At 65.4% G+C, this 25,933-nt stretch overlaps 4 protein-coding genes across 8 annotated transcripts; 1 reads left to right on the forward strand and 3 right to left on the reverse strand.

Moving 5' to 3' along the window:
• Positions 1–381: 381 nt before the first annotated feature.
• SHARPIN (SHANK associated RH domain interactor) lies at positions 382–17,031 on the forward strand. Of its 2 annotated transcripts, XM_075024178.1 has the most exons (14): positions 382–663; positions 5,608–5,782; positions 6,485–6,595; positions 7,796–7,937; positions 10,151–10,241; positions 10,540–10,813; positions 11,545–11,675; positions 11,858–12,031; positions 15,364–15,524; positions 15,672–15,783; positions 15,854–16,033; positions 16,143–16,241; positions 16,332–16,475; positions 16,620–17,031. In XM_075024178.1, exons 1-14 carry the CDS (start codon positions 439–441, stop codon positions 16,698–16,700), a joined length of 2,100 nt encoding a protein of 699 aa, XP_074880279.1. In that variant the 5' UTR covers positions 382–438; the 3' UTR covers positions 16,701–17,031. The 2 variants fall into 2 exon arrangements, with proteins under 2 accessions (XP_074880279.1, XP_074880278.1); XM_075024177.1 differs by lacking the exon at positions 382–663 and having other exon boundaries at positions 5,239–5,782.
• Positions 17,032–17,171: 140 nt separating this feature from the next.
• On the reverse strand, positions 17,172–19,156 carry CYC1 (cytochrome c1). Its single transcript, XM_075024181.1, has 7 exons — positions 18,935–19,156; positions 18,614–18,816; positions 18,401–18,527; positions 18,122–18,279; positions 17,816–17,976; positions 17,628–17,728; positions 17,172–17,504 (listed from the first exon to the last, which is right to left on the reverse strand). Exons 1-7 carry the CDS (start codon positions 19,139–19,141, stop codon positions 17,400–17,402), a joined length of 1,062 nt encoding a protein of 353 aa, XP_074880282.1. The 5' UTR covers positions 19,142–19,156; the 3' UTR covers positions 17,172–17,399.
• A 49-nt stretch (positions 19,157–19,205) lies between these two features.
• On the reverse strand, positions 19,206–24,013 carry GPAA1 (glycosylphosphatidylinositol anchor attachment 1). Of its 4 annotated transcripts, XM_075024173.1 has the most exons (13): positions 23,965–24,010; positions 23,214–23,319; positions 22,928–23,107; positions 22,721–22,832; positions 22,497–22,644; positions 22,021–22,122; positions 21,721–21,917; positions 20,767–20,963; positions 20,532–20,685; positions 20,360–20,443; positions 20,091–20,287; positions 19,828–19,998; positions 19,209–19,687 (listed from the first exon to the last, which is right to left on the reverse strand). In XM_075024173.1, exons 2-13 carry the CDS (start codon positions 23,285–23,287, stop codon positions 19,444–19,446), a joined length of 1,860 nt encoding a protein of 619 aa, XP_074880274.1. In that variant the 5' UTR covers positions 23,288–23,319; positions 23,965–24,010; the 3' UTR covers positions 19,209–19,443. The 4 variants fall into 4 exon arrangements, with proteins under 4 accessions (XP_074880272.1, XP_074880273.1, XP_074880274.1 ...); XM_075024171.1 differs by having other exon boundaries at positions 19,206–19,687; positions 20,091–20,443; positions 23,965–24,013; XM_075024172.1 differs by having other exon boundaries at positions 19,206–19,687; positions 20,091–20,443; positions 23,214–23,316; positions 23,965–24,004.
• Positions 24,014–24,745: 732 nt separating this feature from the next.
• Positions 24,746–25,839, reverse strand: EXOSC4 (exosome component 4). Its single transcript, XM_075024185.1, has 3 exons — positions 25,628–25,839; positions 25,326–25,532; positions 24,746–25,213 (listed from the first exon to the last, which is right to left on the reverse strand). The coding sequence occupies exons 1-3, from the start codon at positions 25,796–25,798 to the stop codon at positions 24,854–24,856; spliced, it is 738 nt and encodes a 245-aa protein (XP_074880286.1). The 5' UTR covers positions 25,799–25,839; the 3' UTR covers positions 24,746–24,853.
• Positions 25,840–25,933: the final 94 nt, after the last annotated feature.

Raw genomic sequence — 25,933 nt, forward strand, 5'->3', positions numbered from 1 at the left:
GCGGCGGCTGACAGCCCGCTCCTCCCCATTGGAGGGCGGCCCTGGCAATCGCCGCGGGCCTCCTCTCCCGTTGGCTGAGAAGGACGTCAGTCAGGGCAGCGCGCCCGCCCTCCGAGGGGACAGGCCCGAGGCTCCTCCCACAGGCTGGAGCGCTCGGGGTCCTGATTGGCTGCCGGGGACAAAGACGGAGGGAGCGGCTGTCAATCACGCCAGGGGGGTGCGCGGCGCCCCCACCCGGCTCGGCGGGGCCCTGCGCTCGCAGGGGCGGGGCGAGGGGCGGGGCGCTCCTCCCGCGGGGGCGGGGCGAACGGCGTTGGAGGGGGGAGCGGAGGCGGACCGTCCGGTCCCGGAACGCTCGGACGCGGGGACGCGTTTCCGGCCGGAGCGCGCGGCGGGCGGAAGTACCGGCGGAGGCGGAGGGAGGCGGCGGCGGCGGCGATGGCTCTGCCCGGTGCCCCCGCCCCGGCCCCGGCCGCGGCCCCGGTGCCGCCGCCGCCGCCCACCGTGTTGATGGCGGTGCGGGCGGGATTGGCGCAGCCCTCCCGCCTCCCGCCGCTCCCCGCCGCCGCCGCGCTCCGCCTGCAGCTCAGCGTTGAACCGGCGGCCGGCGGGCAGCGACGTTTCCGACTCGGCCTGCGGCACCCGGAGGCGGCCGGCGGCGCGGTGAGACCGGGGGGGGGGCGGCTCGGGGATGGGTTGGGGGGGTTGGCGGCAACGAGGTGCCGCTGCTGGGGCGGGGGGCGATCGTTCTCCCCCCCTTCCCGTTCCCGGTACCGAAGAGCCGGCGGTGGGCTCTGCCCGGCTCCTGTCGTGGGGGGGGGCCCTCCGGGGCGATGACAGCCGGGTACTCCCTCCCCGGGCAGCGCTGCCGGGCCTGAGGGCTCGGGCCCGCCGCCCGGAGAGGGTCTCGGGGGGGGGGGGGGGAGCTCCCCGGGGCTGTGCCCCCCCCCCCCCCCCCGACCGTCTATAGGCCCCTGTTGGAGGGGCTCCCTGTCCCTGCCCGAGGGTTGCCTGCAGCCTCCCCCTCCAGCCACCAAAACCCCACCGGTATCCGCCCCCCCCCCGTGCCCGCGGCAGGGGCTGTGGGGCAGCAGGAGGCTGGGGGGAGGGGAAGTGCAGGTCCCGGCCGTGGTCCCAGCTGGTGCCTGCCCGACCAGGGCCCCCCAGATCCCACTGGTGAGGGGGGCACCGCGGCTGGTACTGGAGAAGAGTAGGGGGGCTTTGGGAAGGGCCTGAGCTGCTGGCTGCCCCCCCCCTACTGCCTGCCCCTCCCTGTACCGGCGGGGTTGTTTGGGGGAAGCTGGTTTCTGGGCAGCACCAAAGAGCTCAAGGGCTTCCAACATTTTCGGCGTTGATCCCTTACACCGTGCCAGCGCCGGGAGGTCCGGGCAGCTGCCGGCTGAGGGGGTGCAGTGCCAGGGGCACAGCTGTGCTGCCTGCTTTCCCTGTAGGCAGCGTGTGCTAAGTGATGGTCGGCTTTTGGCAGTGGGCTAGTTCATACTCCATCTCTGTGGATGGACTGGCTGCTTGGTTTGCTGGGTGCTTAAGCTCAGGGGGGAAAAACAAAGGAGCTCCTCGGCACAGGGTGTTTGCGCTGTGTCTCCCCTTCTCAGACATGGTCCCTGCTCTCTTCAGCTGCAGCGCTAGTTCTGTGTCATTGGATCACAGAAGGGTTTGGGTGGGAAGGGACCTTAAAAATTATCTAGTTCCAACCCCCCTGCCGTGGCCAGGGACACCTTCTGCTAGACCAGGTTGCTCAAAGCCCCATCCAACCTGGCCTTGAACACTGCCAGGAATGGGGCATCCACAACCTCTCTGGGCAACCTGGACCTGTGGCTTACCACCCTCACAGTGAGGAACTTCTTCCTTGCATCTAATCTAAATCTCCCCTCTTTCAGTTTAAAACCATTACCCCTTGTCCTATCACTACAGGCCCTGCAAAAAGTCTGTCCCCATCTTCCTTATAAGACCCCTTTAAGTACTGAAAGGCCACAATAAAGTCTCCCCGGAGCCTTCTCTTCTCCAGGCTGAACAACCCCAACTCTCTCAGCCTTTCCTCACAGCAGAGGTGTTCCAGCCCTCGGACCATTTCTGTGTCCCTCCTCTGGACCCACTTCCACAGGTCCGTGTCCATCTCATGCTGGGAACCCCAGAGCTGGACGCAGTGCTCCAGAGGGGTCTCACCAGAGTGGAGTAGAGAGGGAGAATCCCCTCCCTGGACCTGCTGGCCACGCTGCTCTGGATGCAGCCCGGGATACACTTTGCTTTCTGGGCTGCGAGTGCACATTGCCGGGTCATGTCCTGTTTGTCACCTACCCATGTCCCCCAGTCCTTCTCTGCAGGGCTGCTCCCCATCCATCCATCCGCCAACCTGTGCTGGGACTGGGGCTTGCCCTGACCCATGTGCAGGACCTTGCACTTGGCCTTGTTGAGCCTCATGAGCTTCACAGAGACCCACTCCTCCAGCCTGCCCAGGTCCCCGTTTCAGGAGCAGACCCACTCCTGGCTGATTTCCCCCCCCCCCCCCAATTTGCTCAGCCCTGGTGCTGGCTGCACGTGGGCCAAGACTGTTCCTCCTGCTGACACGCTGAGGCTTGGTTGTCCTGCTGAGCCCTCAGTGCCTGCTGCCCTGCTCTCAGCGTGCCTTTCTTCTCCGTCCCCACTCTGGGTTCTGGTTTATGCTGTGCTGAAAACGTTCCCCTTCCGAATCATTGCTCCCGGCACTGGGGAGGTTCTCCGGAAGGTGGAATGGAGGCAATGGTGCTGTTGGCTCTGATGAACACGCAAGGGCTACAGGGTAGAGTGGGGAGCTGCCTTTCCCCTGTGCTGCTCTAGCACCCAGCGCTCAATTCCCCCTCCAGTCCTGCGTGGTTCAAGGACGGCCATCGGTGCTCGTCCTCGCAAGGGCTGGGGTCTCTTGGCTTTGTGTGGGGCAAGCCGGTTGGGGCTGCTCCTGCCAGCTCTGCCACGCAGTGGGGCATGCTGGCAGTGACTGGGCACAGCGCTGCACTTTGTGCGGCTCGAGCCCTCTTAAGTGCTGTGTAAAACCCGAGTGGGGAGGTGGTGGTGCTGCTGGGGAGGCGGCATGGGCCCCAGCTCACGCTCCCCATCCTGTTATCGTTCCTCCCACCATGACAAACGCTGGCTGCTCAGCCATCACTGCGGGCACTCCTGTGGTTAGCTCAAACCTGGGTTTCGGTTTCTACAGGAGCACGGTGGGGCAGCAGCTTGTGCCCGCTGGAGTGGCGTGAAGTTGCGTGCGAGGCTGCAGCTCAGCCTGAGAGGCAAGCGATGGGATGAGCTGAGAGGTAAAGGCAGTCGCTGGTGAGACTCCATGGAGTCTGGAGCTGATCCCCTCCTCTCCTCCTCCCCTCTCAAGGTCAAAGCGCTGCAGGGAGCGGTAACGCACAGCAGCCGAGCCGACCTCCCTGCTGGACCGCGGCGTTGAGCCCTTGGGAGATGTGTGCTGTCCACCATGGCAGCACCAGGCCAGCCCTGAATGGCAAATGGTGTCAGACCAGCTGCTCTGCCCGGCAGCTGACCTCAGGGTGGACTGGCTGCTGGTACAAAACCCAGCGGTGCTGCGGCTCCTCTTGGCCTCCACTTGCCGCGGCAGCATTCATACTGCGGTGTGCTGCCATCCGCCTGCCCTGGCCCAGTGTAACGGGAGGGCTCCAGTGTAGGATCCCTGCCCGGGATCCAGTTGGCAGGGAGCTTCCGTGGGGAAGAAGCCCGGGGCTGTCCCCGTGGGAAGGGGATCAGTTCTTGGAATGGCCGGAGGAGCCTCTGCTGGTGCTGGGAGTTGCTCAACCCTCAGGGGAGGAGAAGGAGGGGGATGAAGTTGCGGGTCCAGTGTCCTCTCCTCTGGTGCAGCTCCAGAGGCTGGGGGTGAGAGGTTCTTTGTCCTCAGGAGAGGTTAAACAGCTGAAACCTCTTGCCTGAGCCCTGGGCTGGTCGCTCAGTGGCTCCCAGACCCAGCAAAGGTGGAGGATGAGCTGGAGGTGCCCGTTTGGCTGCAGGTACCTGTCACCAGCAGCTCCCTAGCCTGTGCAGCCCACCTCCCCGCTCCCACCACTTCCCTAACGTCCCCTGGGATGGGGACTGTTCCCCTGGGTGCCCCTTGGCACAATGGCGGGAGCTGGCTGCTCCGGCCACCCAGCAAATTGAAACCCTGTTTTCCTGGACATTTTCCTAATGGATTGGAGCTGGAGGCAGCGGGCAGGGGTGCGAGGCCGTGGCTGACGTGCCTGTGTGTCAGGGACAGCCGTTTCTGAGTTGGAAGGTGGCCCTGGCAAAGGCACATCCCCGGGCTCTGCTCTGTGGCTGAAAGGGCTTGGTTCCTCCCTTGCTTTGATTCCTTCCCCCGGGAGCATCCTTCCCACGGGACATGGGTGCGGAGGACCCCTGGGAGCTGCTCTGGGATCAGTTTTACTTTCCCAGCTGACAAGTCAAAGGGAAAGTTGCCCCTGGGGTGTGGGGCTTTACATCAGCTCTCTTTTCTTCCTCCCTGCCGCCATTCCTGTAATTCTGGTGTTGGGACAGGGGACAGCAGGTCGAGGGGGACTTGGCAGGACTTTAAACTCAGACGAAGGGCAAGGAAACCGGCGGTTTCTCTCAAACTTCCTTCCACCCCCCCACTGCCCATGTCCCCGTACGGTGCAGGCAGCGCTTGCCAAGCTTCCTGCTCGCTGCCTGTGGGGTGCGGTGGCAGGTGGCTGCGCAGAGTCCTTCCCTGTGCCCCGGCTCCTCCCGAGCTGCCATTTTACCAGAAGCGGAATTGAAAGCTCCGGCGTGAAGCCAAGACCGGTGTCAGCCGGTGGGGAGGAGCAGGGCCGAGGCACCCCGAGGACGGCTGGGGCTCTCCTGCGGAGGCTGGTCCTGCACCCCGCGGTCGTGGGGAGCTGGCAGAGCTTGTCTGCCGGTGGGAGGGGACATGGGGAAAGCTGAGCCCCGAGGTGCGTGGAGGGGGGGAAGGATTTTCCCATGGCTTGTAAAAGGGGAAAGGAACTGGCTTCCCCTGAGAGCTGCTGTCATGGCAGCCCGACTCGTCTTAGATGTCTCCCGCGCTTTGGTTTTGAGAGAGGGGAAGAGGCAAACAGGGGAGAAGGGGTGTGTTTAGTTGTATGTGCACCCGGTGGAGACGGCCGTGCCGGTGCTGGGTGACCGGGGATCACCTGGCAGGTGCCAGGTCAGTGGCTGTGAGCAGTCACAGCCCTTGGTATTCTGTGGTAGCCTCTGGCCAGGGTGGAGGACATGAGACTGCAGATAGTGGGGCGGCTGCCAAGCTGTGACGGGGCTTGGAGGCAGCCCTGGGCACGGACGGTCAGCATTTTGGGCTGGGTTTGTGGTTTGGTGCCTTTTGGGCCAGATTTGTGGTTCAGTGCCTGGGGACAGAGGGTTGCGCTTGGCTTAATGTGTGTTTATGTCCACACTTATCTCATGAGAGACCATGGTGGAGGCAAAGAGAGGGACAGCCTGCGTCCCCAGGTCCTGGCTTGGACACCATGTTGGGGGGTTGTCCCCTTGCCTGGTGCACCATCCACATGTGGCACGTCTTCAGCCTGGCTCCATCGTGGCGTGACACTCTCGTCCTTCTCCTTCCCCCAGAACGTGGCAGAATACGACCTCAAGGACATCTCGTACAAGGTGAGGAGCCCCACGTGCCACGAACTGATGGTCCTCGGCTCCTCGGACGAGCCCATGGTGTTTAACTTCGAGGAGGAGCGGGAGGCACAGAAGTGGTGGACGATCGTGAGCAGCTCCCTGCGGGAGGTGCAGAAAGGTCAGTGTGGACAGGCGGCTGCCCGAGGGCTGGCAGGGACCTGGGGCATCTGCCTGCTGCTCAGAGGGGCTGCCAGGCTTTCCCCAGCTGGGAGACAAGGCTGGGACTGGTCCTGCCGTGAAATACCAGCTGCTTCTGGCTCCCCGAGTGCCAGGGCAGCATCTCAGCCCTCTCCTTCCCTGGGGCGTTAACTCCTGCACACCTAGAAAGGAATGTTCAGAGGGTTCCTCTGTGCATCTGAGCATCCGAGGGGGTGGAGTAGACCCCAGGAGACAGGAGGTGGTGTGGGCAGTGACCGGGGAACAGGGGTGACTGGCCCAGCCCCACGTACTGGGAGGGAGCTGCTCGATTGAAGGGGAAGAAAGCAGCACTGGGAAGTTCTGGGTAGCTGGGGGAGTGTGGTGTATCTCTGCTGCCCTTACCCCAGCGGTCCTGGGAGCTCAGGGGAGCAGCGGCCAAAGGCTTTGCAGAGATGGTGGGCTGTTGCTGGTGCTGCTCTCTGAGCTCTGTCAGCCCTTGAGACATGGGTTAGGGTCACTGTTACCTTTGCCTCAAACAACCTTGCATAGCCCAGGGCTTCCCAGTGCATCTTTGCCCTGTGGTGTGAGTGTGGAGCTCCTTGGGGAGGACGATTGGTGACAGTCACTGCTCGGGGCGGGGGGTGGCACTGCCTTGCCCTGACGTATTCCTGCATTCCCTCAGCCTCGGACAGCACGCTGGCATCCCAGGCCTCATCCTTGCCCGCAGCTGCTGGGGGTGTCTCTGCAGATCAGGATCCAGAGGCAGCTCTCTCCTTGGAGCTTTCTGAGAAAGGTATTTGAGGGGGAAAGTTTCTTGGCTCTTTTGGTGTATCAGGAGTTGCCAGCCATCCAGAGGAGACAGGCTCAGACCCAGGTCCAGCTGCTCCCCTGGCCTGTGGCTGACAACAAGCTCTTTTATCACAGAATCATTGAGGTTGGAAAAGACCTTTAAGATCATCGAGTCCAACCGTGAACCCAACACTGCCAAGTCCACCACTAAACCGTGTCCCTAGTCACCACGTCTATGCATCTTTTAAATACCTCCCAGGATGGTGACTCCACCACTTCCCTGGGCAGCCTGTTCCAATGCTTGGCAACCCTTTTGGTGAAGAAATTATTCCTAATATCCAATTTAAACCTCCCCTGGCACAACTTGAGGCCATTTACTCTTGTCCTGTTGCTTGTTACTTGGGAGAAGAGACCAACTCCCACCTCGTTACAACCTCCTTTCAGGTATTTGTAGGGAGCGATAAGGTCTCCCCTGAGCCTCCTTTTCTCCAGGCTAAACAACCCCAGTTCCCTCAGCCGCTCCTCATAAGACTTGTGCTCCAGACTCTTCACCAGCTTCATTGCTCTGTTTTGGACATGCTCCAGCACCTCAGTGTCTTTCTTGTAGTGAGGGGCCCAAAACTGAACACAGTGTTCGAGGTGCGACCTCACCAGTGCCGAGTACAGGGGGACGATCCCTTCCCTGCTCCTGCTGGCCACACAATTTCTGACACAAGCCAGGATGCCCTTGGCCTTTTTGGCCACCTGTGAAACTCTGGTCTTGTGGGACAGCAGCTTGCCCCAAGGCCAGGCTGGGGGCCATGTGTCCCAGGACGTCGCTGTGGGCAGTCAGGTCAGCCGAGCTGTGTGAGGAGGGACAGAACTAAGCTCCCGGCGGCCCCAGAAATTTCCCTCAGTGCTCTCAGCCGCACCTCTCCAGCAGCATAGCTGCTCCTCCTCCTGCCTCAGCTGCTGGCTGGCTGTGCAGCAAGTGCGTTTCCGAGGAGCCTTGTACAGAGCTCCTGTCACCCTTCAGCACTGTTTCCATGCTGAACTGAACCAGAATTGCTGTTTCTAGATGTGAGGCTGTGGCACACGCAGTCTCAGAGCCCTCTGGGTGCTGGCTTTGCCAGTGCTGCGGGTGGCAGTGGTTGTGCCGTGGCCCAGGGAGGGTGTTTGCAGACTGGCTGCCGTTTTACGGTTCTCCCTCTCCATCCTGCCGCAGAGGACCTGGCACTCCACCTCGCCCAGGCGATCGAGTACGGAGACGAGGAGGTGGCCTCGCAGTGTGCCGTGGCCCTGGCTCGCCAGCAAGCCACGCTCAGTATCCTCTTGAAGGAGTCCAACTACCCTACAGACGATATCAGGTGAGTGCTTCTGACCGTCGCGTTCTTGGAGCCAACATGAGCACACCTCCCATTCCTTAGCATCCCTGCCCGGGCCCACAGGAAAATGACCTGCCCTGGACGGAGTCCTAGTCCCGTGCTGGGGCTCTGTGCTCCTCTGCAGGCAGCTGCCGGCTGTGCCATAAGCCTGGGGATGTCCTGCCTGCCCAGCCAGCACCTCCTCCCCTGCAGCTCTGCTGCTTTGCTGGACATTTGGGTCACTTGCCCCATGTCCCTGGGCTGTGTGGCCCTTGGCTCTGTCTTTTTTACGTGGTTTTGCCTGTAGCGGTGATGGTCCAGGGTGCTTGAGTGTCTGTCAGAGTCAGAACAGCCTCCTGCAGCCCCTGCAGCAGAGCTGCTCCATGAATTCCTCTGCCATCCCTTGGGATCAGTCCTGGCAGGAGAAGGAAATGTGCAGCTCATGCTGGGGAATCCACAGCTTTCCTGGAGAAATGTGGTATCCTGGGATTTGTACTTCTTCCCTAGCTCCTGGGAGGAAGGAGAGGGGGGAATACAGGAGCAGGGTATTGGATGCTACCAGAAAAGCCAGGAACCTGGAGGGTGAGCCCGTCCGGGCAGCAGCCGGCACAGCAAGGACCTGATCCTGTGGAGCCTTCAGGCTCTGCTCGAACACAACTGTGCCCCTCTGCAGTGTGAAGGGACTGTCACCAGCTGCTGGGACAGCTTTCCCCCTGTCTGGGGGACCTGGGGACACCCCTCCACCAGCCTCCCTCGGTCCCTGCTGCTCTCTGCCTGGGGACAAAGAGCCTGCCTGCTCCAAAGAGTGCTGCCACCTGCTGTGCGGGTTTGTGAAAGGCCTCCGGGAAGGTTAAAACACCAATTTCTTATCAAGAGCAGTAGCCAGGACTAGACTGAGGAGATTCATGGGTAAACGGCAGTAATTGGGCAGAGTTGTGGCTCCCAACTCTGCGAGTGCCCCGAAGGGGGTCGGTTGGTGAGCCAAAGGGCAGGGCAGCCTGGCTGGCGTGCTGTGCCAGGAATGCCAAAACGCTTCCGACAAACTTCCTTAAAAGCCTTCAAGAAGGAAAGCGATGTGCTGTGGGGCAGGAGGGAGCATGCTCCTTTGGACGGATGACCAGCCAAAAGGTGGGAGACGCAGGGCAGGAATAGAGCGCTGTGTATTGCAACAGAGAGCGCAGGCGTCTGCAGAGATGGGGCTGTTCCAGGGACAAACAAATGACCTGGAAATGGTGACGAGCTGTGAGGTCTGGACTTAGAGATGGGTCTTGTGGCTCCGAGCACTTGGACTCGATGCTGATAAACGCGAAGGAGGGCAAACGGGGAAGACGCTGGTGGGCGCACAACAGCAGGCAGCAATGCAGCAGACCTGGAAACAACCACGGGTGGTTCAGGCAAGGCCAGCGGCACCGTTCAACAAGACCTGCAGCGTTCGGGGTCCTTAGAAACAGGGGAGGGGACACATGAGAGAGCCCAGCACTACCTGCGGGTTTCTGTCTTAATACTTGGGAAATCCAGCTTTGGCCCCTCTGTCTTGGATAGAGGGAAGGAGTGGGATGATTGGAGGCATGAAACACCTTTGCAAGAGGAGAGCTTGAAAGGTTCAGACCCTGGTCTGAAGGAGAGGCAGCTGGGGGGGGGGAGGGGGATCTGTAGGAGACCGGAGCAGAGAAGGGGAATGCTCATTCACATGGCTCGGGACAGGTGGACTAGGAGGCCCAGGGGAATTGGGAAGCACCAGATTGAAGGCAAGTGAAAGGAACTGTTTTTTCCTCACTGTATCTAAGTACATGGTGGAAGTCATTGCCAAGGGTGTGTGGAGGCTGGCAGGACAAACAGGCTGGAATAGAGGATAAACAAAACAGCGAGGGGGAACCAACTTCCCTGTGAGTGTTAAACGGGACGTTCGGGATGCAGCCCTCGGCAGGAGTGGGCCGGGAGCTACTGCCAGAGGCAGGCAGGGTGAAGGCCAGGGGTTGCCTGTCCCGGTTTCCTGGGATGCGATGTATGGATCACGGTTGGAAACCTGGTGTTAGACCTCGTGGGACTCCCTCACGGGGCACTGCCTGCAGCCTTGGCTCCGTGGCTGAGAGCATCGTGCCTGGAGAGTGGCTGGTGCCGAGTGTGGTGCCAGGACCCCCCTGCCCCGGCAGCAGCACTGCCTTACTCCCGATCCCAGCAGCCCTCCTCTAATGGCATCCATCTCTCTTCTCCAGCATGAAGGTCGGCGTGGAGGATGCGACATCTTCTGCAAGCATCACCATCAGGGTCCGTGCTCACACTACAATAGCAACGCTCAAGCAGCAGGTACGGAGCGGCATGAGCCTGACGCTGGGCGCTGTGCGGTGTGAGCCCCCCAGCCTGGCTGGGAGACAGGAGCCCTTGGGGTCCCTGCAGCCCCCTTTTTAAATGCTTGTACCTGCGGTGTGGGAGCTGGGCTTTCCCACCCACTCCTCTGCCTTTGGAGCCAGCTCTTCACCGGTTCTCCTGGCTCTCCGACACTTGCCAGCATGGCATCGGCCCCTGCCTGTGCCACAAGGTGGGGTGAGAAGCTGCAGGGAAGCCGTGGCTGTGGGCTCACCTCCAGGCTTCTCCGGCTGCCCAGGTCTTCCAGGATTATGGGTTCCACCCCTTGGTTCAGCGCTGGATCATCGGGCAGTGCCTGTGCGTGGACGAACGGACCGTTTCCTCCTACGGCATCCGCAAGGACGGCGACACCGCATTCCTCTACCTGCTCTCGGCGAAGATGGCCGAGCTCACCGAGCAGCGCTACGAGGAGGACCAGGCGCAGGTCATGCTCAGCTCCACCTCCTCGCTGACCGACGCTGCTGGGGAAAGGCGCAAATACAACACCCTGCCCAACATGTCTCCAAAGAAAGGTCTGGCTCTCCTCTGCTCTCCCTGTGGCCACCGGTGGGGAGGGAAGCCCAGGTCCTGCCTGGCTCCAGCGCAAGGTGCCAGACCAGGTGTAGCAGCGGGGATGGGGACCCTGGCATCGGGGTGCTGCTGTGCCAGGGTGGGTGAGGATGTGTGGGGTGCTGGGGGGGCTCTCTGGGCAGTACCTCCCTGGGCTGGAGGGCAGGGCAGTCGCTTAGGCTGCTGCACTGCTAGAAAAGGCTGAGCAGCTTCTCCAGGGTGGAGCAGAGCAGGGCTCTGGGGGCCGATACCCTCCGCCTTGGGAAGCCACCGCTTGCCTGCACCCTCCGTGCTGCAGAGCATACAGCTCGGGAAGGGCCTTCGTGGCCTTCCTCTTGTTTTTCCCTTTACCGAAAGCGAGGTGGTGAGGAGATGTCCAGCGTCCACCCTGGGCGCTCCTCTTGTCACACTTTGGGGTCCTGTGCTGTGAGCCGTTCGGTTCTGTGGCACCGGGAGCGGGCTCAGCACCATGGGCCGGCCCTGCTTGTGCCGACGGGCTGGGGCAGGGCTGGTCCTTGGGATCCATGCTCGCTGGCTGGGGGCCAGCCTGGGAAGAGCAGCGTCTTCCCCGGAGAGGAGAGGGCCTCTCCGCCCCGGCACAATTCAGCACGCTCTTGGCCAGGCCTGGCTGCTCGGTCCTGTGCCAGTCTCTGGGCTGGTTGTAACGTACCCCTTCGCTGGTGTCGCTCTCCAGGCTGGGGGAATGAGGCCGGCAGGAAGATGGACATCGGTGAGATCAGCCAGCACTTGGACACACTGCAGATCGGCGACCTTTTCAGTGCCCAGCCAAAGCCTGCTGCCACAAGTCTGCCTTCACCAGTGCCGGTACGTGGCCCACAGTGTCCCCCCCCCATCATCACCCTGCTCTGCCTGCCCCAGGTCCTCCCTTTCTCCCAGTCTGGGGGGTGCTGGGGAAGGGTGCATGCTCCCCCTGCATCCTACCGCCCTGCCTTCCCTCTCTCCAAAGCATTTTTCCTGGCTTCTGCATCTCTTGTGTGTCCCTGCAGGCGGGCTGGTCGTGTCCAAAATGTACCTTCATCAACAAGCCCACGCGGCCAGGCTGCGAGATGTGCAGCACGGACCGTCCTGAAGACTACGTGGTCCCTGGCAGCTATAAGCCGGACGAGACAGAGCTTTGGAGGATGCAGCAGGAGCAGGAGGGGATCCTGCAGTACCAGCAGGTAAGGGGGCTCACCGTCCACCCCGGCGAGCCTCTGGGCTCCCTGCGCCACTGCTCGAGGACAGATCTGGGGAGGATCGGGCATTGGCAGGGTTCGGAGGTGTCGCAGGCACATGGATCCCACGCTGCTCTGGGAAACAGGCTGGGAAGGAGAGGCAGGATACCCTGAGGGGCAGCACAGGGGGCTGTTGCATCCCCCTTCTTTCCCCTGCCGAGGGGCAGCTGCTGCCTGCCCGTGCGCCCCGGGGACGGGCAGAGGTGCTGCATTGTGAGCACGACATCTTCTGGCTGTTAGAGGAGATTGCTGCTGTGGCAGGGATCTGACCGCTTTCGTTCGCCTGCGGCTGTGCAAAGGGCGGGTGGCGATGTGTGGCAGGACAGGGACCTGTGACCCCGCAGGCAGAGCGTGGCAGGACACGGCACCCCAGTCTGGCAGGTCCTTCTTCTCTCAGCTGACTGCGTAGCGAAGTGTGTGTTGCGTCGGCAGTCCTTTGCTGAGGAGCTGTTGGGCTGTGCTTTCTCCTGTGTGCTGGAAGCCATTTCCCATCTTGTAGAAACATGGCGGGGGGGGCTCCGATGGGACCTCCCGCCCCCAGGGCTGTGGCTATGGGGGGAGCCTTGGCCCCGAGGTCGGGGTGCACTACGGGACTCAGGGGGTCCTCCGGCTCAGCCACTGACCAAACCTTCTCTTCTTTCTTTTTTCTCTTGTGCCGGGATCCCGCTAGGAAAAGGGAAGGAGAGAGGATGGCTCAGCTGCGCACTGCATCCTGGGCTCGGGTTCCTTGGATGACTTCATCCACCTGTCCTCCGAATTCTGCTAGCCGCCCCGTGCCTGGCCCACCCGGACACCCCGTCCTGCCCCACCGGCCAGGGCCCGGTGCCCACCAGGACCTGGTTGGCCCCCAGGCCGGCCCCCGCGTGCGCCCACCGGCTGCCGCCGGGCCACCCCCTTGCTCAGACCCTAGTTGTTGATGTGGGAACTTTCTGCAGGAGAAGAGCCGGTGGGGTCCGGGCTCGGTCCCGAGCTGCAGGGGGGACTTGCCACTTGCTCTGGGGGGCTCCAGGAGTGGGGGGCTGGCGGGGCAGTGCAAAGGTCTGAGCCCCTTGGGATCGCAGGACCATCCCTGCGAGCGTGGCAGCTCCCAGGTTAACGGCGTCCGGCGTGCTGCCTCTCCTGCCTGTGGTGCCAGCGGGAAGGGGGGCACATCCCAGCCCCCCAGGCGTGCCTGGTGGGCTCCTCCCTGAGAGGAGCCATCGCTTGCTGTCCCAGTGCTGGGAGTTTTCCCTTCGCCTCCCCGTTCCTGGCCAGAGCCCCTGCTGTCGTCCGGCCCTTGGCCTTGCTGCTGCTCTGCCCTGCATCCGCCGGGCCCCTCAGGATCATGGCGGGGGGGATCTGAGCCCCCTCTGGGGTTGGGATGGTGTGAGGTGAGCGTGGCCAGCCCCACTGCTGCCCTCCTGATGCTGTCTGGTTCATGAGGGCTTCAGGGAAGAGCCGGTGTGGCCGTGGGTTGGCACTGTCGGCACTGACGGTTCTTGGCCTGGGAGGTCTCGGAGGTTTGGGGTGCCGTGCTGTGGGGGTCTCGGGCTCAGGACGGGCATGCTCTGGGGGTCTCTGAGGCTTGGGGTGCTGTGCTCTGGGGGTCTCAGGCTTGGGGGTTTCTTCTTTGCTCCGTAGGTGGAGGGGTGGCATCAGGGCAAGGTGGTCTTGGAAGCTGGCCGAGGGTCGCCAGCAGCAGGGCTCAGCCCTGAGCCCCCCAGCCCTCCTTGCCTCGCAGGCACCAGCCCTCACTGGGGTGCTGGCCCTGTGGCACCCATAGGAATAGGCTTTGGGGTGCTGTTGGCTGAGGTGTGGCCCTGGGTTTGGGGATCCCTGGTGCCACGCTCCCCTCCCTGGCTGCCAAGAGCCCTGCGCTTCCCCAGGTCCGGCACCGGGACAGGCAGAGCCACTCTGCCCAAACCAGCATCCGTGTGGGCCCAGCACAGCGTACGGCCCTTGGCCGTGGCGCTCTGCGCTGCAGGTCCCTCTGGCTCCCGGAGCTGCTGGCACCCTGAGCAGCCAAAGATTTGGTTATTTGGCGTTGCACTTTGCATTGGTGATCTCATCCTGCAGCGGGGCTTGTCCCAGTGGGGAGCTGTGCATCCCCCAGCCTGGGGTGGGGGGAAGGACGGGACCCTCGGTTTGGTGCTGTGGCTCCTTGGATTGTTGGATTGTGCCTCCCTGAAGCGGCTCTTGGGTGCCTGACGGTGCTGCAGGAGGGGCCGCGGATGGATTCCTTCCCTCATTAAAGCCTTATCCCACCAGCGTGGCTCTGCCATTTTCCTGTGCTGGGGGCGGGGTGGTCTGCTGCTGAAGGGGTGTTCATGTAACGAAATGGAAGAGAAGTCGGTGGGCACTTCCTCACGGGGCTGCACAAGAGCAGGAGGCTGCCGAGCCACCCTGAGCAGCCCATGCCAAAGCTTGGCCTTGGTGCTGCACCTTCACGGCTGCTGCTTTGCCCAGGTAGAGCCGGTGCTGGGGAGGGGGTGTGGGGTGGGATGGGGACCCCTGGCAAAGCACAGAGCCCTGCGTGGGTAATGCTCGGGAACGGGTTTGTGACTGCGGCGATCACAAAGCGCTGGCGTGGTGTGAAGTCTCACCGGCACCCAAGCTCCGGCAGACTTGGCTCCCCCAGCCCCCCGCAGCCAGGGAGCGGGGGCCATGCTGCCTTCTGCACTGGCTTCAGCACCACACGCAGACAGTCACAGGGTTTAAAATATGTTAAAGTGCCTCAGAAATGCCCACGCTGGCCCTCCGGGGACCGCTGGGACCCTGGCTGCTGCCGGGGCTTGGTGCTCACGTCCCTCAGCTGCACAGGCACGAGGCTGTGCCAGGGAAATGCCAGAGTGGGGCTCAGTGCCAGGTCTGACCGCACACCTTGGGGTGCAGCAGCTGCCCCCTGCCTCTGCTTTCCTTTCCCTGGGGGGGGTGTCCCTGCAAATCCAGACCCGACTCCCTGAGCGCAGCCATTCCTGCTGGCTACCAAAGCTGTGGGGGACTCGGGACAAGTGGCCCCGGTCCTTTGGATGGTGGCCACGAGGGCTGTGAGAGGTGTGGAGTCACGCCAGCCTCCCTGATGATACTTCCTCACTGCCGGTGGGGCTGTGCCGGCTCTCCCGGTAGCAGCCGTGCTCCCCGTGGGGCACAGCCAGAGATGTGCCCTTGGCTCCGGCTCAGGAGCTGGCCGCTGCAGGTGGCAAACGCTGGTCTTGGGCCTCTCCGCTGGGGCACCGAGCCCAGCTTGGGGGGCTGGTGGCGGTGCTGGGGGGCTGACCGGGGTTGTTCCTCACTGGCAGGCGCTGGAGGCCGAGCGGCTGAAGAACTTCCAGCAGCTGCTGCAGCTGGAAGAGGAGGTTCTGGTGCCCAACCGGGAGGTGCTGGAGTGTCGCATCTGCTACCAGCGGGTCGCCCCGGGCGAGGGGGTGCTGCTGCGCGAGTGTCTGCACAACTTCTGCAGGTAATGCCCGACGGAGCCGCTCGCGGTCCCCAAGCCCCCCACCATCGCGGTGACCAGTCCCAAGACCCCCCAGCCCTGTATTGTCGTGGTGACCAGCCCTGAGCCCCCCCCCCCCCCGTCGCGGTGACCAGGTGCCTGTTCCCGCAGGGAGTGTCTGCGCCAGGTGATCAACTACAGCGAGGAGCCGGAGGTGGCCTGTCCCTTCCGCGACGACTCCTACGCCTGCAGCAGCCACCTCCAGGAGCGGGAGATCCGGGCGGTGAGCGCATACCGGGTCGGTGCCGGGGTGGGAGGGGGGGGCCGTATCCTGACCCTGCCTGTCTCCGCAGCTGGTGTCGCCGGAGGAGTACCGGCGGTTCCTGGAGAGGAGCCTGGTGCTGGCGGAGCGGCGCAGCCAAAACAGTTTCCACTGCAAGACTACCGACTGCCGGGGCTGGTGCATTTATGAGGATTCGGTCAACGAGTTTCGCTGCCCCATCTGCCAGGCCCTCAACTGCTTGCTCTGCAAGGTGAGCCGCTGCCGCACCGCTCCCGCCCTCGGCATCGCCCCCCACCACTGCAGAGGGGGCTCGGGGGTGGGCAGCGGTGCTGAGCAGTGCCGTCTCTGCACCCCCCCAGGCCATCCACGAAGGGAAGAACTGCCGCCAGTACCAGGATGACCTGCAGCTCCAGGCACAGAACGACTCTGCCGCCAGGCAGACAAACGACATGCTGCAGGTGGGGGTCCCGGCGGGGGGCCAGTGGGGCGGGCAGGGGGTTGCAGCGTGTCCCCCCCGTCCCTCACGGCCGCCTCTCCCCCACCGCCAGACCCTGGTGCAGATTGGGGAGGCCATGCACTGCCCCACCTGCCTCATCATCGTCCAGAAGAAGGACGGCTGCGACTGGATCCGCTGCACCGTCTGCCAGACCGAGATCTGCTGGGTGACCAAGGGGCCGCGCTGGGGGCCCGGGGTGAGCAATCCTGGGGGGCAGGAGGGACACCCCCCCCGCATTCCCCACAGGTGGGGAGGGGGCTGGGTGAGCCTGCGGGGCCCAGGAGCCCCACGTTGGGCTCCCACCCTAACCCTGACCTTGACCTGCTCTCCTCCCACCCAGGGTCCCGGGGACACCAGTGGTGGATGTCGGTGCAACGTCAACGGACAGAGGTGCCACCCCCGGTGCCAAAACTGCCACTGAGCCCCTGCTTGGCCTGGGGGGACCCACTGGAGGCAGCCAGGGCCGGCAGCCGCTCTCCTCACACCGAGGGCCGGCCCAGCGGGGCTCAGAGCCGGCACCGCGGCCAGAGCGGGGCCCAGAGACAGACGCTTGCGGGGGAGAGCCACGTCCCGCAACCGGGAAAGGAGAGGATGGAACCGGGGCGGGGAGGTGTCGTGGGGCCCTGCGCCGGCGGGGAGCAGGTCTGGGGGGGCTGCACGGAGCCTCTGCCAGCAGCAGAGCCCCCATGGGGGGGAGCGGCACGTCCCGTCCCAATAAAGCCATCTGTGTGCCAGAGCCTTGCTGCCAGCGCTGCTGCAACGGCGGGGCTGTAACTTGCCCCCCTGAGACGGGGGCGATGGGGATCGGCCCTTCAACGAGCTCACGACCCGATCCCGAGGGAGCGGGGCCGGCTCGGGGAGAGCCGTGGCGCAGGCAGACACCACGCCACGCTTTCCCCTTGAACAACCAAGAATTTTATTTCCGTGCCCCCGGCCCCCGCAGGCGCCGGCCCCCCCCCAGGAGGGTGAGCGGCGGCGCCTGCGGAGACCAGGGGCGATGTTAAATAAGGAGGCGAGGTGGGGGCACGCGCTGCCGGCTGCGTGTCCCCCCCCCAGCCCAGGTGTTGTGCGTGGCCCAGGCGGTGCAGCCAGGGTGGGGGGCACCCCACTTTCCCCCCCCCTATTTGGGGGGCTGGTAAACCATTTTCCTGCTCTTCAGTACAGACCACTTGTGGCGCTTCATGTAGTAGAGGAGGGAGATGAGGAGCCCGGAGATCATCAGCATCTGGGGGGAGGAAAGAGTTGAGCTCCCCGGAGCCACCACCCCGGTGCAGAGTGGGGGTTTGGGCACCGCCGCCCTCCCCGGATGCTCCCGTCACCCCCCCAGCCCCCAGGGCACGGCACCCACCTTCAAGCCCATCCGTTTGCGGTGGTCGTGCTCCGGCTCTGCCGCCCACCGCAGGAACGTGCAGACATCCTTGGCGATCTGCGACATGGTGGCCGGGGTGCCTGGGGAGGAGCGGGGGGGGACAACTGAGCACCCCAGGGACCGGCACCCCCACGGGACAGCACTGTGGCGCACCGAGCCACTCTTACCGTCGTCGAATTCCAGGATTTCGTTGTAGATGGGGGGGGCCATGCCGATGGCCTGGCCTGGGAAGTAGGGGTTGTAGTGCAGCCCCTCCCGCAGCGTCACGCCGGTTGGGGGGTCGCAGTAGCCTGTGAGGAGGGAGAACACGTAGTCCTCCCCGCCGTGCCTGTGACGTGGGGGTAAAATCAGCCCCGGGCATCAGAGACCCCCAGAGCAGCAGCGCTGGGGTCCTCCTCCCCTCAGCTGAGGGGGGGTCTGCCGGGGCCCCCGAGCTCCTCGCGGGTCCGGAACCCACCCCAGCGTCCCCTTACCGGGCGTTGACGATGTAGCTGAGGTCGGGGGGCAGCGCCCCGTTGTTGGCAGCTCGCGCCGCCTCGGCGTTGGGGTAGGGTTTGGGGAAATAATCGGAGATCTTGCCGGGACGCATGAACATCTCGCCGTTCTCATCGGGACCGTCCAGCACCTCTACCTGCGCCGGGAAGAACCCTGAGCCGGGACGCCGGGGTCACCGGCCACGGCGAGACGGTCCCCGGCGTGTGTGTGTGTGCGTGGCGGGGGGGGGTCGGGCGGCGGGACGCAGACACCCTCACCTCCTCGGCCAACGCCTTGGCCTCCGCCTCGGTGTGGGTGACGCCGATGAGATTGCGGAAAGCCAGGTACTCCATGCTGTGGCAGGCGGAACACACCTGCTTGTACACCTGGAAACCGCGCCGCAGGCTGCGAGGAAGAGGAGGGAGACGAGAAGGAGGTGACGGACGCCCCTCCCCACCTCTCCTCTCCCCCCCCCGTGTCTCCCCCGCTACCTGCCGTGGTCGAGGGCTGACAGCGGTCCGCCGTGGCTCCAGGGGAAGCTGGGGGGGTGCATCTCCAACTCGCCGGCGGCGAGGGGCGAGCGGAGGGACAGGGCCAGCGCCAGGCCGCCCCCCCCCGCCGCCGCCAGCAGCCCCAGCGCCGAGAGGGCGGCCTTCCCCCCGCGCCAGCGCCCGCCGAAGGACGACATGGCGGCCTGGGGAGGGGAGAAACGGGAAAGGGGGGGGGGGCGGCCGTCAGGGACCGGGGACAGCGGGCAGGCAGCCGGGGCCCCCCGCCCCCCTCCCGGCGACCCTCGCGGACCCGGGGCTCACCGGGGCGGGCGCCGTCCGGACCCGCGGCAGGAGGAGGCGGCCGTAGGGCCGCAGCGGGAGGCTCCGCACCGCCGTGACCGCCGCCATCGCCGTCCCGTTCTTCCCGGCGGCCACCGCGCCCGCCGAGGTCGAGGGGGACGCCGGACCGGACCGCCCCGGACGTGGCGTCCGCGCCCTGACGTCACCCGCCAGCGGAAGCGACGTCATACACCCGCTCCCCCAACTTCACATACTCCCCCCCCAAAACAGACCGGCTCCGCTCCCGTCCCGGCTCCGACTTTATTGCACCGTGCAGCCCCCCCCCCCGATACAGACCGAGCACCGCAGCCCCCCGCCCCGCCTCGAACGCGGGAGTCCCCGCTGGCAGCACCCCCCCCTCCAGGGCAGGACCCGCTGCCACCCCGGGGGGACTCAGCCGGGGCCGGCGTCCCTGTCCCCTGGAAACGGGGACGTCACCCCCGCCAGCCCCCGGTCCGTCCGTGTGTCCGTCCACATGCGGGGGGAGCCCCTCACTTCCAGAAGAGAACGTTCCAGAGCAGCAGCCAGCAGGGATAGACACAGAGGGCGAGGAAGGGGAAGAGGAGGGAGCCGTAGAGGTGATGTTGGAGCAGCCCCTCGGCCACGGCCGCCAGGAAGAGCTGCCAGCCCTCCGCCACCGCCGCCGGCGCCTCCACCAGCTCCCGCTGCAGGAAGATGCCCAGCAGCAACGTGACGGCCGGCGTGGCCAGCACCAGCAACGCCGCCAGCAGCACCCTGCGGGCGAGGGGCACGGTCAGCCGCCACGGGGACCGGGCAGAGACAACCCCCCCGCCTCCCTCCTAGCCACCCCCCTGGCATCTCCCCCCACCCCACCATCAGAGAGGGGGTCCCGGCCCCCTGTGGCATTCTCTCACTTGGGGCCGGTGGGCCGGACGGCAGCGGCGGCGGGCACCATGGTGGCGGCCAGGAGGAAGCCGAGGGAGAAGTTGAGGAGGGCGAGGCAGCCCAGCTGGACGGCCAGGTACAGCAGCGCCAGCAGCTTCAGCATCATCCAGCTCCGGTCACTGCCACCGCCCGCCAGCACCCTGCGGGGACAAGGAGAGGGGGGACACGCTCAGCCCCCCGCAGTCATGGGGGGACGGCACCCCACGGACACCCTCCCCGCCTCCCCCGGCACCTGTGGGTGTTGTGGGGTAGGGCCATGCCGGCCACATAGATGGCGATGACGGTGAGCACCACGGCCTCCGACTCAGAGACGGGGAAGTGCTGGGTGGCCACGTGCTGGCCCAACACTGGCAAGAAGTACAGAGCGAGGCCAGCGGCGTGGCAGATGAGCAGCGGCGGCACCAGCACCAGCAAACCGGGCCGGGACTCCTGCGGAAAGGCAGGGGTGAGGACGGCGGGAGCAGGAGGTGGGGGGGCCATGGGGAGAGGAAGGGCCCTGACCTCCCCTGTCGCGTGGTCGCCGTCCCAGAGCCGCTCGGCGCTGCCCGTCTCACACTTGCTCAGCTTCATCCAGAGGTCCAGGGCGTAGGGAGGGTCAGGGAAAGGAGCGGAGCGGGTTTGGCCGCCCCTCGCCCACCTCCCGGCCCCCCCGCCGCCCTGCCCAAAAGGATATCTTGAGGACCAGGACAAGGATGAGGAAGCCGAAGGCCGGCATGTAGACGCCGATGGAGACGAAGCGGGACAGGGAGGGCAGGAGATAGAAGAAATAGGACTGGTGCAGCCGCTCCAGCAGGTTGTTGAGTTTCCGAAACATCCCCTCCAGCGTCCTGCGGGAACCGCACATGGCGAAGAGAGGGGGAAGGCTGCACCTTCCCCGCCTCCTCCCGCCCCCCCGGCCCCCCACTTACTTGCCGACGGTGGTCATGTCGTACTTGTACTGGCGGAAGCTATTGATGCCGCGGAGGGTGATGGCCTCAATGTGGTAGCGGAGGAAGAGGCCGTGGTCACCGCGGGGCCGCCCCGAGGCCTGGGCCAGCACCATCAGCAGCAGCGTCTGCAGGCTGTGGGCGTAGGCGGGCAGCGAGTCCCAGTCCGAGCGCTGCAGCTGTGGGGAGAGAGCCCATCCCGTCGGGTCACAGAATCACGGAGTCATTGAAATTGGAAAAGACCCTCGAGATCCTCGAGTCCAACCATGAACCCAACACTGCCAAGTCCACCATTAAACTATGTACCGAATTGCCACCTCTGTCTGTGTTTTGAATACCCCCCGGGATGGTGACTCCCCACTTCCCTGGGCAGCCTGTTCCAGTGCTTGACAACCCTTTCAGTGAAGAAATTGTTCCTAATATCCAATCTAAACCTCTCCTGGCACAACTTGAAGCCCTTTCCTCTCATCCTATCACTTGTTACTTGGGAGAAAAGACTGACCCCCACCTCACTACAACCTCCTTTCAGGTAGTTGTAAAGAGCAATAAGGTCTCCCGTTGGCCTCCTTTTCTCCAGGCCGAACACCCCCAGCTCCCTCAGCCGCTCCTCAGAAGTCTGGTTCTCTAGATCCTTCACCAGCTTTGTTGCCCTTCTCTGGACATGTTCCAGCACCTCAATATTTTTCCTGTAGTGAGGGGCCCAAAACTGAACACGGTACTCAAGATGCGGCCTCACCAGTGCCGACTACAGGGGGACAATCCCTTCCCTAGTCCTGCTGGCCACACGATTTCTGACACAAGCCAAGATGCTCTTGGCCTTTTTGGCCACCTGTGAAACCCTGGTCCTGTGGGACAGCAGCTTGCCCCGAGGCCGGGCTGGGGGCCGTGTGTCCCAGGAGGTTGCTGTGGGCCGGGTTCAGCCCCGGCCAGGCTCACCTTGCCCTGGATGGTGCAGAGCAGCCCGTTCTTCTGGCAGAAGGCGTGGAAAAGGTTGAGGAGGTCGAGGTTGGGCAGCTGCCCGTTCAGCCCCTCCACCGCCACGTCGAAGCTGGTGACCACGTCGCTGCTCAGCTCCAGTGAGATGGCCGCCTGGATGGCCCCTGCCCGGCCCAGCGTCCCCGAGGACTGCACCTCTGCAGGCACCGCACCACATCAGCACCGCTGCCGGCCCCTCGGCACGCCAGCACGGCTGGGGAACGACCACAGCGCCCTCCCCGCCCCAAGCCAAAGCCTCACCGGTGATGTTGACGTCATGGTAAGCCTCCAGCCAGGCCTCCATGCCCAGCAGGTCGTGCTCATTCACCAGGAAGATGATGTCCTTCGCCCAGTAGATCTGGCCTGAAGGCAACAGAGTGGCTGCAGCAGCATGGTTCCTGCTCCAGCAAAGGCCGGCACAGTCCCAGCAAAGCCTGGTCCATACCCTGGCAAAGCCCAGTCCCTGCCCCGGCAAAGCCTGGCACAGCCCTGGCAGGACCTGCTGCCCGTGCTGCCCCCCAGAAAAGCCGGGGCCCGCCAGGGCTGTGGGCAGGTGGGTACCCAGCACTCCCACCCCTTGCATCCCCACTGGGCAGGGACCTGCCCAGGGATGGGGATGCTCAGCACCCCAGGAGACGCCCCAGCCCCCACCAGGCATCGATCCACGGCCCCACAGCCCCCCAAGACAGCGCCAGGCTGCAGGAGGGGCTGCCGAGCCCCCTGCGCTGAGGCCTTACCTCGGAAGTAGGAGGCGAGGGCCAGCATCAGCCCCACAGCCTGGTTGTTGTGGGGCCCCTCGCTGCAGGGCACGCTCAGCACCAGTGACTCGGTGCTGGCAGCACGCGGCGCCCGCAGGATCCCGTAGACGTTTGTGCCCTTCACCATCTGCCGAGAGAAGGAGGGGGCTCGGGGAGGGGGGCAGCCGAGCCAGGGTAGGGGGGATTGGGAGGCCGGTACGTACGTATCGCTCTCGGGTCTCGTCGGGGAAGGGCAGCGTGCGGGAGAAGGGCTGCCTGTGCACCTCCAGCCCCAGGTTCCACATGGTCTTCTCCAGCCAGGCCACCGGCATGCCCCTGCGGAGTGGGAGAGGTGGGATGGACCCCACTCCCTCAAAATCCCTGGGGGTCACCCCCTAAATGAGCAATACCCCCAAGTCCCTTGCTCTCACCCCGCTTTCTTCTTGTGGCCGGCAAACTCCCGGGCATAGGAGAGGGCCCGCTCACCGAAGAGGAACTGCTCCTCCACCATGGTGGAACCCATGGCATTCTCTGACATGTAGGTGCGGGGGGCGAGGGGCTGGAAGGCCAAGGCCAGGAACCAGCCCAACCCCGCCACATAGCTCAGGGTGCTGCGGGAGAGGAGAAGGGGTCTTGGGGAGGGGTCACCCCCTGCCAGCAGGTGCCAGGAGGTACCCCAGCCCCGGGGTAGCCCCCCTGACCCCCCTCGGCACTCACCAGAGTGGGGTGTTGAGGCGCAGGACGAGGCGGGAGAGCACCCGCCGGCAGTGGGGGTCTGACAACAGCCCCATGGTGGGGGCTAGGGGCTGCCGAGCCTGGGCTGCTGGGGGGGGAGGGGGGACCAGGTAGATGGGGTCCCCAACGGCACAGGGAGGGGGCTGGCCCCACGGGCATCCCTCGCCCGGGGCTGCCCAGGGACCCAGCCAGCCCCCCCCCCCCCCAGGGCCCCCGATGTACCCCCCGGGGCTTGTCCCCAAACTCCCTGTCCCTGCCCCACCTGCACCCCCCAGCCCCCATCCCTGCCCCACATAGCCCAGTACCCACCCCACACGGCCCCAGCCCTGCCCCACATCCCCCCCCAGCCCCATCCTCTACACACACCCCCAGCCCCCATCCCTGCCCCACATGCTCCCCATGGACCAGTACTCACCCCACAGGGCCCCAGCTCTGCCCCACATGCACCCCACAGCCACCCACCCACCTCACAGACACCCCACGGCCCTGCCCCTGCCCCACAGCCCCCCCCACAGCCCTACACACACCCCGTAGGCCCCGTCCCTGCCCCACACCAGCCCCCCCGGCCCCGGCCCCATCCCCTACACACCCCCACAGGGCCCCAGCCCTGCCCCACACACACCCCACAGCCACTTACCCGCCCCACAGGCCGCCCCCAGCCCCCATCCCCGCCCCACAGGCCCCCCCACGGCCCCGTCCCGGCCCCCCCGGTGTCCCCTCGCCCCCCCCAAACCTCTCGGTCCCACCGCCCGCACAGGCCGCTCAATCGCCCGCGGAACGCGACAAGGCCGAGGGGGTGGAGCCCAGAGACATCGATGGGCACGGCCCGTCGTCCCCCGCTCTGCGCATGCGCCAGCGGGCGTGCAAATGTGGGTGTGCAAGGGTGGGCGTGGGTGTGCAAGGAGGTGTGTGCGTGTGGGTGTGCGAGGGGGCCTGCGTGCAAGGGGGCGTGTGCAAGGGCCGTGGGTGCGCAAGTGCGGGTGTGCAAGGGGTGTGGGTGTGCAAGGTTGTGCGCGCATGGGGGTGAGCGTGCAAGGGGCTGTGCCGTGGGGCTGGGGGTGCGTGCGCAAGGGGCGTGGAAGGGTCTCTGAGATGGGGCAATGGGGGCGTGCAAGGCAGGGTGGGCGTGCAAGGGGCTCTGCAATGGGAGGGGGTTTGGGCGTGCGAGGGGGCTGTGCGGCAGGGGCAGGTGTGCGAGGAGGGTGGGTGTACAAGGGGCGCACAAGGGAGCAGCGCAGTGGGGCTGCACAGTGGGAGTGGGTGTGCAAGGGGGTGTGCAAGGGGAGGCGCAAAGCAAGCGGATCTCTGTCTGCAAGGAGGGGGCCGTGCCAGGACCCCCCAACGCCCCCCCATGCCGTGTCAGCACCACAGTGCCAAGGGTCTGGCAGGGAGCCCTGGCATTGCCATACCCCAAGGGAAGGTGCACAGCACACACGGTGCGTGGCACACGTGGTCCACACGGTGTGTGGCACACACAGCACGTGGCCCACACGGCACACAGTGCACGGCACACACGGCGCACAGCACGGCAGATGGTGGCAGCCCTTTATTGACAAGGGGCTCGGGCCGGTGCCGCCCCCCAGCCCCCCCCCCGGCATCGCCATGGCAGCGGCCAGTGCCGCTCAGTCCCCCAGCAGCGCGGTGACCTCCCGCAGCCGTTCCCGCACCACCCGGTCCAGCACGGCGTGGAGAGCGCGGCAGGCCTGCCCGGCCGCCTCCAGCACCGCCTCCAGCCGCTCCTGGTGCAGGCGGGCGCTGAGCTGGAGGAGGGCGATCTGCCCCGACGCCGGCAGCAGTGCCAGCACCAGCCGCGGTCCCCCCACCGCCTCCTCTGGGGAGCTGAGGTCAGCCAGGGGGGTGTCCTCGGCCAGGCCAGCCGAGCAGGCGCAGACGTAGTCCCGCATGGGGATGCCGGCATCCATCACCGCCAGTGTGGCCGCGTTCACGCCGGCGCAGTAGTTGCCGCCGTCGGCTTGCAGGATCTGGAGGAACGGCGGGTTCGGTGAGGCGGCGGCCATGCTGGTGTGAAACCCACCACCACCACCCCCCTCCCCTTTCCTTCGCGGGCAACGCCTCGTTCCCCCTCCCCGTTACCTGGACGTAGATGTCAATCTGTGAGCGGGGGTGCAGCTGGGTGAGGATGGCGGCCTCGAAGGTCTGCTGGAGCTGGAGCGCCAGCTCGCCCGTCTGCCGGTCGCCACGGGGCCGCCGCCGGCGTTCGCCGGTGCCGAAGGTGGCCACGCTGTACTGGCAGTTCACCAACGCCCGGTCGGGCAGCGCCTTGCTGCGGGAGCCGCGCATCTGCGGGGACAGACAGACGGACAGAGAGAAGCGAGGGTCCAGAGCGGCGGGGCCCAGACGGGCCCGCTGAGGCCTCACCGGCCATCACCTCTCACCTCGTGGGGGCCGTAGACCACGGCCAGCGCTTTGGTGTTGCCTTGCTCGATGTAGGCCGAGCCGTCGGCCTGCGCGAAGACTCCCATACGGGCGCGGATCTTACGGAGCTCGGCGGGACGGCGACCGTCCGCCCGGTACCCCTCGTCCGACAGCAGCTCCGGCGCCGCCATCTTACCCGGCCTGCCCCCCGCGCCGGACTACGACTCCCGGCGTGCTCCGCGCCGGGTAGAGGCGGGTTGGACTACAACTCCCGGCGTGCCCCGCGCCGGCCAGCGGACACGCCTCCTCCGCGCCCGAGGCCACGC

The sequence above is a fragment of the Buteo buteo genome, chromosome 3 (genome assembly GCF_964188355.1).
Source record: "Buteo buteo chromosome 3, bButBut1.hap1.1, whole genome shotgun sequence".
Classification (NCBI taxonomy): domain Eukaryota; kingdom Metazoa; phylum Chordata; class Aves; order Accipitriformes; family Accipitridae; genus Buteo; species Buteo buteo.